Raw genomic sequence first — 10,991 nt, 5'->3', positions numbered from 1 at the left:
GGCATGGTCCTCCCTCTGAGGCTATGATGTCATCACACTAGAGCTGCTTCAGTGTACCAGAGTCTCTGGGACCTCCTTCTCCCTGTTTGAGGTATCACACAGCCAAAAGCTTCAACCAAGCCAATGGACTGACCCCTCTGAGAAGGTGAGCCTTCCTTCCTTACAAGTGTCCCATCTCTGGTGTTTTGTCACAGCGAGGAGAAGCTGACTAAGGCAGGTGTTGCTTCCAAACTCAAGGCTGTGCAGATTTCTCTCATGTTTTGGTTGTTTCACACACCTGCACATTCTGGGCTCATTCTTACATGGTGTGAGGTGTGCCGAGGTTCATGTTCTGCACACAGGCACTGTTCCTCCATGTGTTAGAATCAGCTGGGTGCATCTGTGTGGGACATTTCTGGGCTTCCCATTTTGCTTTATCATCTTTTGCTGATACCGTATCCCTAACTACTGTGCTTGGGTGTGTATCTTCAGATCAGCCAATGCGAACCTGCCAATTTTGTTTCTTTTTAATTCTTTCTATCTTTCTATCTGTCTGTCTGTCTGTCTTAGCCCCCTTTATTTTCTACATACATTTTTGGGTTAGCTGGTTGCTCTCTACCGAAAACACCCTCCAAGATCCTGACTGGGACTGTATAGAAGGCACTGCTCCAACTGTGGGGCTGGAGAATACTCAGTGGTTAAGGGCACTTGCTGCTCGTGCAGGAGACCAGAGTTCGATTACCAGAACCTACATTGGGTGGTTCACTACCACCTGCAACTTGCGCTCCAGAAGATTTGACTTCTTCCAGTCTTTGTAGGCATCTGCACACACGTGGCACCCGGACACATATACACACATACAATAATGTAATACTCAGGGGGAAAACCCCACTGTGATGTGAAGATATGTCCACAATACCAAGTCTTCCAACCCAGGAGCACCTGCTTATCTCTGCACTGACTTTGATCTCTGGTTTTGTTTTTAGTGTTTCATAGCCTGCCACTGTACAGGAGGACCTATTGGGGTTTTTAGGTTTGTTGTGTTCTACTGGAAGGGGCTGTCATAAGTGGCATTTTTAAACTTCCATTCTGGTTGTGCATGCTAACTGGAGATGCTAGTGACTTCTTGTTATAGAATATTATTTTAATTACTTTTATGCTCTGGAACATTTGTTTAATGATGCAAAGATGTGTTTGATTAAATAAAATTCACCTGCAGTCAGGAGGCTGGGTCAGCAAGTAGCTGACAGGAAGTTTTAGGGAGGAGCCAGGTGGAGAAGGGTTTGTAAGGAGGGGCGAGAAGGCGCACCAGGACTTCTTGGGAGACGGGAGGGGTGAGCTAGCTGAACTGCCTGCTGTCCGGCCACTCTGGGAAGCAGGAGTCTACCCCAGCCTTTGAATCTTGAGTTATTTAGTGGGCCAGAGATTTAAATAAGTTTCCTTAGTATTTTTGAAAGAGTCGTTGCCTGAGGGAACAGAGTTTCCTCAGGCTTGGGCTCTTACAGTCTAGCCACTACCAGTAGTGGTGGAGCTGCAGTTGCTGAATGGGACAGCCACAGCTTAAAAGGCAGCAACAATTAAAAAAGAAAAACAACAATTTCTAATGACCTGGTGGCGCGCTGCCTACTTCACTCTAGAAGCATTTTGGCTCTTAGGAATATCCTGTGCAGACAGCCGTGCTGGTTCAACGCAACAATCTTGTTTCCTCACTTTTCACTGCTGAGAGAAGGTTTGCATGTGTGTGGGTCCAAGTGTGCACAGGTGTGTGCTTGCATGTGTATGTGTGCACATTCGAGTGCACATACATATACGCATGCATGTGTGCATGCCTGTAGACCACAGATCAACTTTGGGTGACTTCCTCGGTCACTTTCCACCTTAGCTTTGAGACAGGGTCCTTCCCAAATCTGAAGCTCACTAAGCAGGTTGGCTGGCTGCCTGTGGAGTCCCAGGGGTTCCCATCTCCACCTCTCGCAGCTCTGAGATTCCAAGAACCCTACTTTTAAGTTTCCTCTGCGTTTTGTGTATCTATAGAGCTGGGTCCCCTGCTTTGGTAAGGTCTTTTGTTGAGCTGTAGTGTTTCCGTCATTCTCCTGTCCCCCCTCATCTTTGGCCATCTGGGGAGAGGTGGCTTCTAGGAAGAGGTGTCCGGGTCTTCACCTTGGCTCCTGCAGGCGGTGGGCCTCTTCCCTTGGCTGGTTCCCCAGCTGTGTCTGGTCGGATGCACCTGGGTGTGCGGCGACTCCACCCGGCCCCGTGTTCTTCCCATGTTCAGGGTCTTAACAGGCTTGCGGAGGTTCTCTCCCATTCTCCTTCCCTGGGCTCTCTGTCTTATTTCCTGCCCGACAGCTCCCAGCCTCCTGCCATCTTCCATGCTCTCTCTGCGTCTGTCCACACACAGCCTGCCTGCCACCGTGTCCACTGTTTTGTTTGCCGGCAAGCCCATCGTGTCACTGTGGTTTTCCTCTCTGCTGGAGTTTCCTGTGCTGCCATGTTTACTGTCTTCCATTACCGCTTACAACAAGCATGTCTGCTTCTTTAGCCTTCTGGTGGTTTCCCAAATCCATGTCGCATCTGATCCTCACGCTTGTCTCTGCAGAGTGTCACTTTTGGGACATCAGGTAATATTTTTGTAGAAAGCTGGGCATGTGGACCAAGGGGCTTCCACCCTTTCCCATGCAAGGGCAGGGAGTGAATATTCTGGGCTTTGTGAGCCACCTCAAGCCCTGCCTTTTATTGTTGCCATCCTTTCCCTCAGCTCCTAAACAGTGCCAGACAAGAGTGTCTCAGCCTCAGCAAGACGGGAGTCGACGGTGTTCTGAGGAGGAACATCAGGTTCTGAGTTCAAGGCTGTGTGACAGCTATTGTGGAGAAGATGAAGGCCGAGGCCCAGGATGGGATGAATGCCCAGTTCTAGGCACATGTGTGAGCACCCACAACCCCTCACCCCATCCTCCACATTGTGGAGTTCAGTAGGTTACTCAACAAGTGCAGGGGGCCCTTGCGGTTTCTGGGGTTGGAATGGCACGGACCAGATCTCTCAGAGCCTAGTGTCTCCTGGGCTATGTCAGTGAGGGGCTGCAGTGTAACCCCGTTGGGGGTATCACACCAGGCATCTGGCTGACAGTGCGGGGAGCTAGGGATGTGGCCAAGTTTAGAAAGTAGGTCTCTCTGTGCCAAAAAAGTCCCCCGGACCCAAGCTACCACACAACTTCCAGCTTTGCCTTCTTCCTGAGAGGGGGATCCAGGGGCCATGCCTGGCCAGGCTGGAGACCTTCACCAGGTGTGGGTGCAGAGCAGGACCCTCCCAGATGGACTCTGCCTAACGCTACTGTGAGGAGGGGCGGGTGTACCCTGCGTGGGGAATGCTGCTACCCCCACCTGCTGCCCTCCCCACCTGCTGCCCTCCCCAGAGGTCACGCGAGGATCCCCAAGCAAGTGACCTTAGGGGGACCTTGGAGGGAGTGTGGGGCTCAGTAGACGAGGGCAGGGACTCCCAGTGTGCTGCTACTGTACAAACACCATGACCAAATCCAATCTGGGAGGACCGGGTTTATTTCATCTTACAGCTCTCAGGTCCCACTCCGTCACTGAGGGATACCAGGACAGGAACCAGAGGCAGGAGTTGATGCAAGGCCATAGCGAAACACTGCTTACCGGCTTGCTCCCCATGGCTTGCTCAGCCTCCTTTCTTCTATGACCCAGGACCTCCTGCCCAGAGGTGACACTGCTCACAGGCCTGGGCTCTTCCATAGCATTAGTGAAGAAAATGCTCTACAGCCTTGCCTACAGGCCCAACTGATGGAGGAAACTTCCCAGGTGACTCAGAGCTTCCCTCTCCTAGCTTGTGCCAAGTTGGCAAAAAAAAAAAAAAAAAAAAAACCAGGATGGACATGGCCATGAGGCTCCAGCTGTCCTCTGATCTAAGAAGTCGGTGGGCGGAGCAGCCTTGACCCTCAAATGATGGTGCAGGGACCGTGGATGGGCGGGGGTGCCCTGGAGGTAGTCATGAACAAACCCCCAAGAGTGCCACGTTTTAAAACGTTTTATTAGTAAGTAGTTCTTTTAAAGTCTCAAGAGTCAAGCTGGGCGTTGGTGGTGCACGCCTTTAATTCCAGCACTTGGGAGGCAGAGGCAGGCGGATCTCTGTGAGTTTGAGACCAGCCTGGTCTATAGAGCAACTTCCAGGACAGCCTATAAAACAATACAGAGAAACCCTGTCTCGAAAAACCAAACCAAACCAAAACAAAACAAAACAAAAAAGGCTCAAGAGTCGTCGTTCCTGCAAAGACTATTTTATTTGCTCAAATGAGTGAGTGAGGAGACGCCCGAGGCCAGCAGGCGCCCTGTTGTCGTCCAGAGAGCCCCGATGACATTGGAGCAAGAGCCTGAACATCTCAGGAGCCTGGTGCTGGGTAGGGTTAGGCTCTGAAGCTGCTTTGGGGAACTGACTACTGCCCTCCATTGTCTGGTTCTGTTAGTCTTGCGGACAGACCCTGAGGCCCCGTCTGTCCCCAGTGCATCCCCGCCTGGATGCCTACTGCAGGAAGGCGCGCAGGAAGTCGTTGTAGGAAATTTTGGATGACAATGACTTGTCATAGTACTCGAGCACATGGAAGAACTCCTCCTCTGACAGGTTAATGCTGTACTGCCGCAGCACCTGGGGGCCAGGAGGCCGATTAGCAGTGGTGGTGGCTGCTGGTAGACTCTCACCCTTCATCCGCAGGCTCAGGACACGGAGGAGCCCTGGCTGAGGATGCTGGGTGCCCACCGTTATCACCTCTTTCCTCCTCAGTGGCAGGACCCGGGACACCTTCTCTGAAGGGGAGGGGCATACCTTTTCCACAGTATCTGGGATGAGGTGGGCACTCCAGAAGCCACCTTGAGCCATGAGGTGGGGAAGGAAACCGGGAGTTGAGGGTGGCAGGACAAAACTGGATCCCTGACCCCACTGCTGCGCCAGCTCCGGAAGTCCCACCTCCAGCCTTCCACATGGGAAGAGAGCCTTCCTCCTATAATGCTATTGCCCTATTTCACCCTTACAGCCCAGACAAATACTGCTAGGGCTCCCGGATAAGTTGTAGAAAATAGGTTATAGTTTCTCCTCTGTGGCTTACGCCTTCATTCGTTCCTAAGAAGGGAACGGAACAGGGGCTAAAAGGCCCCAGGACTGAGGGCAGCGGGTGGCCATTGGGCCTAGTGGGAGAAAAGCAGAGGAGGGAACTGAGGCCCCACTCACACCCACACATCCCTCATCTCTGGCTCTGCTGAAGACGTTCCCATCTTACCGGCCTCTCTGCTTGCCACACCCTGGGTCCCTGGGAAGGGCAAGAGAACCCTAATCTTGTTGCCACCCACTGAGGTGGACTAAGGCAGCGGACTCCCTGGCTGGGGTGGTGCCTGGCCCTGGCATGCATGGGAGACTGGAGCAGAGCGAGTTGGGCTGCGGGTGGCAGACTCAGAATTATGTGGCACCAGGATTGGCTGAAGCCAAATGGCACTGTGAGGTGGAGTGGGGCTCGCTATGTGGGAGGCCTAGATCACATGCTCACTGTTAGGCTGTCCCAGCAGTCCCAAGGCCCTGACAGGACACAGGAGTAGGTCCCAGGCCTGGACAGGGGCCTAGCAGGAGCAGTAGTGTGGTCTCATAGGAAACAAAGGTACTGTGTGTGCATGCATGCACATGTGTGTACACACCCACACACCCACCACACCCCACACACAAGCCCTGGAACTATCCAGAAACCTTTAGGGAGAAGCTGTAGTCTGCAAGTGAGGGGCAAGGAGGTCACGGCCTAGGCTGCCATGGGCAGGTGCAGGGTCTCTTTTGAACTTTCCACGCTCCTGGCCTTTTATGCACGGTACCTGCTCCATAGCCACAGGGAGCAGAGTCTCACCTTCCTGAAGTCAGCCACACTCAGGAGCCCTGTCCCGTTCTCATCATAGGCCTTGAAGGTACGTCGCATGGGCCTCCAGCAGTGGACAATCTTGGGCTGGATCCGCAGCAAGGCTGAGTAAAAGGACTGCGTCTCCACACCAGCTTCTTTCTAAAACCGGGATCAGGGGAGCGGTGCTTGGGAACTGGGGTGGGCCTGGTGGAAGCACCGCACCCTGCCCCCTCAGCTGGCACCTGGCCCTGCTTCCATTCCCCGCAATGAGGGCTGCTCAGAGCTCCGCCCTGGGGGGTGCAGAGGGTTGTGGGAACGCCTCAGAGGTCCCATGACCTGGGGGCGGAGGGGGCTGCTTCTACCCCCAGTTCTCAGACCGGGACCTGGAGGCTGAGGGAGGGAGCACAATCCTAGCTCTGATCCAGTCTCAGCAGGTCCCATGTGCAAGGGACAGGGTCATGCAGACTCTGGGCCCATTTCAAAGTCACGGTGAGGAAAGACAAAGGCGAGGCCTTCCGGCAGGCTCTTGCAATGAAGGGCATTTGGAAAGCGACAGGTGTGACCGCGTGTGGTAATGGTCACAGCACTGTGCTTGCTCCTTTAGGTGCTGCGGGGTGAGAACAGGGTGTCTGAGTGTTTCAGCCCCAACGCATGTCTGGGCATCATGGAGGGGAACTACAGGCAAGGGCATGGAGCAAGTCCCAGGAAAGCTTAGCCGCAACGTGGCGCTTCCTAAAACAAAGCAGCGAGGCTACACTGCTTTCAGTTTGTGTGCTTAGCACTTAACACCCCCAGTGCCCCAGAACTTTGCTAGCTGACAATCTGCCCACCTGCCAGGGCCCTCCGTAACCTGGCTCACCCATACAGGTGCCCAGCCCAGTCAACTGTGCCGCTCACTGCCTGAGGCCCAGGCTGCCTCCCCACACCATGCCTGTCCCCTCTGAGCAAACTGAAACCTCCAGAGGACATTTCCCTTTCAGCTTCTCTCAGTGGGACATCTGAGCTGAGATGGTGGCACACTGTGGCCAGGATGGCAAGGGGCTCCTCTGTGTCAGGGTGGAGGTGGGGCAGGGAGGGAGCCTTTCCAGAAGGGGAACCATCTGTACTCGATGGGCTCCTGGGGCAGGGGAGTCTGGTGAGTGTGTTCTGGGACAGCTGGCAAGAGCCCAGTCTCCTTGTGTCACTCAGAGTTCCCATCATGGCCCTCCAGACTCTGTAAGGTTGGGGAAAGTCTGGAGACATCCTCTATTCTAGACAAAAGAGGCATCAGCATGCTTGTCCCCGCAGAGACCTGTCACCTACTTCTCATAGACCATTCTAGCTCATTTTTAGAAGGGGGAACAGGCCAGAGGAGCAGAAGGATACTAGGAGAGGCTTTTTCAGGGTTTCAAGAGAACCCATGGCTGGGCTATCTTGTGGTATACTTTGCATTGCCTCTGACTGGCTCCTACAGGTAAGTGGCATCAGATACTGGATCTCACGTAGAACTTTCTATGTGTGGCTTCCTACATGGTTTTTAGGATGGACCACTGGTTCCAGTGCCTCTGACGGCTGCCCAGGTGGGTGTGTGGGTGGGATGAGGTCATCAGCCCCCACGGAGCTGAGATTAGAACTGGATTTGCTTGTTCTCAGGCCTCGCTCCCCCAGCCCAGTGTCCCCAGCCCAGCCTCCCTCCTTATCTAACTCAGCATTACAGACGATGGACCAGGGGCATAGAACACACGTCGTAGTTCTGTGCTCTGGAGAAAGGTGAGCAAGGCCAGGATAGGATAGGGCCTGGGAAAGCACTAGATGCAGTTTTAATGACTGTTTCACAGCCGAGACTGAAAGGGGGAGAGCCAGGCCTGCTCCCCTGGCTGGGTCTTAGTCTTTGCCATCTTCAGATGTCACAGCTAAGTGTTGGTGGTATACGCAGGGAGACTGCAAGGAGTGTCAGACCACCAGCAAAGACGGAAAAGGCAAGCAAGGATACAATACAGGAATGGCCATCACAGAGGATGAGCAGGGGTGGCGGCGTGGGCGTGGGCTGGGGTGTTAGACAGCTGCTCAAGCCCCACCCACACTCAGTCCAGGCTCCACCCTGAGCTGCACATTCACAGCCAAGTTCTGAGGGTTTAATTTGGCTGTGAGCCCTGGTCCCCTCCACGTGCCTACTTTGCCTTTTCGTTAACTCCCAGGGTACTCTGAGGGGAGGAAGCACTGCCCTAGTCCAACAAAGACCACTGTGGGTAGATGGCTCCCACCAAAAGATTCTCAGGCTGCGCCTCTAGACTCTGCCCTCAGTTCCAGAAGCAGAGAGATTTCTTTCCATTATTTTTACAGAAACCAAGATTCTAGGACATTTTTAATGCCACAGTTAGATCTGATGTCCCCCAAGTCTCATCTTTACCCTACCTGGAGGAACACGCCTTAACACACAGACCCCACTATCGTAGCTGACCTGGCTGCCACCTTCCACTGTCCTGGCCTTCGGGTAGTCAGGGAATGAAGGCCTCACAGCACAGGTCCCGGGTAACCAGAGATCCGAGGGACATTTGTGGGGAGGGGGCAATGACACTGGGACCTCTGTCAGGCGAGTCCTGGCTGGTGTCAGGGCAGGGCCAGGCTCTCTGATCAGAAGCCCTTGGGGGTCCTATGTGACCAGGTCCACCTGTACTGGCAAGCGAGGGGTGCCTGGTTCAGGACCCACGGTCCCCGGGACGACACACCTACCATCTTGTCCGCATTCTGGATCCTCATCCTCCGCATCAGTGAGGTCTCCTTGGCCTTCAGCAGGAGGACGCAGCTCTGAATGAAGTCGCAGTAGGCGAACTTGCCGTTGTTCTTCAGGTCGTACTTGACGATGAGCTGCTGGCTCTCTTCCTTGCTGATGTCCAGCTTGAACTTCTCCACCAGAGCTGAGGACCAAGCAGCCCGCAGTGCAGTTGGTGGGGGATTCATGAATTCTCGCCCTCATTTAGCTACCTGCGGGGGGGGGGGGCTCCACCCGTGGGCACCCTCACAGGTTCCCCGCCCCCGCCCCCGGGCTGGCGGGCCTGCTCCCTGTCTCCCCAGGGAGGAGCCCAACGGACCCAGGAACTCTGCTGCAGTAACGCTCCCCTGCTTGTCACTGTCCTTCTCCTTGCACTCCTTCAGGAGCTCGCGCCAGCAGCCCTGGATCTGCTTGCGGAGCTTGCTCTCGATGGGCTCGCAGTTCTGCAGGGGTGGGGTGCCCACCGGGGTCTGCGGGGAGGGAGAGGAAGGGTATCTTGACTGGAGGTCTCCTGGGAGCAGGCACGGGAACCACAGAGTGACCTGGGGTCTGAAGGTCAGCTCTGTGGGTGCCAGGAAAGGATAGGACCTTATTTCCCCCAGTGAGTCATCTGCAGCCAACCCATAATAAGCCGAATAGCTTTGGAGATGAATACACAGCCATGTTTTAGAGGACAGCCCTTCTTGCCCTCCCTAACTTCCTTGACTTGGGGTCCCTTCCCACCCTCTAACCCTGCCACATCAGATGGAGCCTTTCTTGGGCCTAGCTTCCGTAAGGGTACACTGATTTCCCCGGACTCCCCGTCTAATGCCCCCGAGTGCTGCTGGCCATCTCTCTGTCCAGATCTCAACAGACAGCAACCAAATCCCCCTCCCAATGTGGGGTGACTAGGAGGTGGCCAGCCTGAAGGTGTTTCTGACCCCTGTTCCACACCACGGCTACTTCACTGAAGACCACCTACACTCTGCCACCCTGAGATCTGGGACACCATAACCCCCTTGAGTGGGACCTTTGTCCATTTTGAGCTGCAACAAACACCCAATGCATAGTAGGCATACAGAAGACAGTGCTGAGTGTTATGAACGCATGATAGGCACTGTGTCTAGGGCCATCCTCTTCTGGGCACATGGTCTAAGCACATAGCAGCAGCCTTGTGGGAAGGTGTAGTATAGTCTCAGTTGCCCGTCCCTGGAGACACTGTCATTTTGCTCAAGGGCACGGGAGGCACCCCCAGGAGCCTCCTTCTGGCAAGTCAGGGATGACTCAGCCAAGGGCTAAGGGCTGGTGTCACACTGAGGACTGAGGTCCAGGAAAACACTCTAGACCTTTCCTGGCTCTGGTGTAAATGGGGAATGCGTTCATGCGTGTAGGTGGTGCTCAAGGTCAGGAGACTGTCCCTCTCAGAGCCAGACTTCCTGCCCATAGATCCTATGCCCGACTCCTGCCTCTCCCTCCCCTTCTGGCCCTCTCTAGGGTCCCCTTTCCACCCTGCCCCCTCCCACCCCACCAGAAACTGACACTAGAGCCTCCCTCAGACTCATGAGCCCAGTCTCTCAGTGACCTGCCTGGAGGTGACATGGGACATGCTAGGAACTCACACAGGGGTGACTCTGGGACTTCAACCCCGCCCTGGGGTCCTGAGAAGGAGAGCAGAGGGTGGATCTGGTTCCTTGGGAGACCTCGGGGGCACTGCTTCCCCTCTGCGCCATGGTGGAGTCTCCAGAGTCACCGGCATCCATGGGCGGTGAGGGTACCCTCTCAGTGCTGAATTTGCTGAGGAAGTCCTGGTACTTGAGCCTCCCCTTGGCATTGACAGGCATCTCGCTCCACAGCCTGTCAAACTAATAGCAGCAAGTCAGTCCTTGGGGAATGGGAACCCAGTCAGAGTTTCTCGGGGGGTCCTGGAGGAGTGGGACCAGAGGTGACAGGAGGTGACTGTGAACCACGGTTCGTGTCAATTAAAAAAATTAAGAAAGGGGAAAAAATCCATTTTAGTCTCTGCAGGATAGAAGCCTCTGGAAGACTGTGGGAAAAAAAAAGGCAAGACAAGAGGATTATTCATGGCTTCCGCAGGACATTTTTTAATTGAATTGGGTCCTCAGTGAGCAGTTTAAGGCCATTAAATCTTGTGATTAGTCACAGTGACCGAGCTGTGGTGCATAAAAACATTTTAGGAGAAAAAGCAAATCAAACCAGGGCCCCACCTCCATCCCAGGGAAGCCACCAGCCTCATTTCTCAGCCGTCCCTGCACACCTGAGTGGTAGCAGCTCACAGGTGCTACCTCCCCAGCCACTGCCGTCACATTCACAATTTATTTCACCCCAAAGGTAAGAAATGTCCCTCTTGCAAGATGAAAAGGAAGCATTTGGAA

General features: G+C 54.3%; 1 protein-coding gene across 7 annotated transcripts in view; it reads right to left on the bottom strand.

The window, feature by feature from the left end:
- Positions 1-4,258: 4,258 nt before the first annotated feature.
- Positions 4,259-10,991, bottom strand: part of Efcab6 (EF-hand calcium binding domain 6) — a 185,239-nt gene continuing 178,506 nt past the window's right edge. For all 7 annotated transcript variants that reach the window (XM_040754059.1, XM_040754061.1, XM_040754064.1 and 4 more), the window contains 5 exons: positions 10,218-10,460; positions 8,939-9,089; positions 8,580-8,764; positions 5,877-6,026; positions 4,259-4,639 (listed from right to left, as the gene is read on the bottom strand). In XM_040754059.1, the coding sequence (XP_040609993.1) occupies positions 4,517-4,639; positions 5,877-6,026; positions 8,580-8,764; positions 8,939-9,089; positions 10,218-10,460 (852 nt within the window). In that variant the 3' untranslated portion in view covers positions 4,259-4,516. The remainder of the gene's footprint in view (positions 4,640-5,876; positions 6,027-8,579; positions 8,765-8,938; positions 9,090-10,217; positions 10,461-10,991) is intronic.

The sequence above is a fragment of the Mesocricetus auratus genome, unplaced genomic scaffold, assembly GCF_017639785.1.
Source record: "Mesocricetus auratus isolate SY011 unplaced genomic scaffold, BCM_Maur_2.0 Super-Scaffold_100010, whole genome shotgun sequence".
In the NCBI taxonomy this organism is placed as follows: domain Eukaryota; kingdom Metazoa; phylum Chordata; class Mammalia; order Rodentia; family Cricetidae; genus Mesocricetus; species Mesocricetus auratus.
Note: the sequence above shows the minus strand (reverse complement) of the source record. Positions and strands in the feature narration are given on the sequence as shown.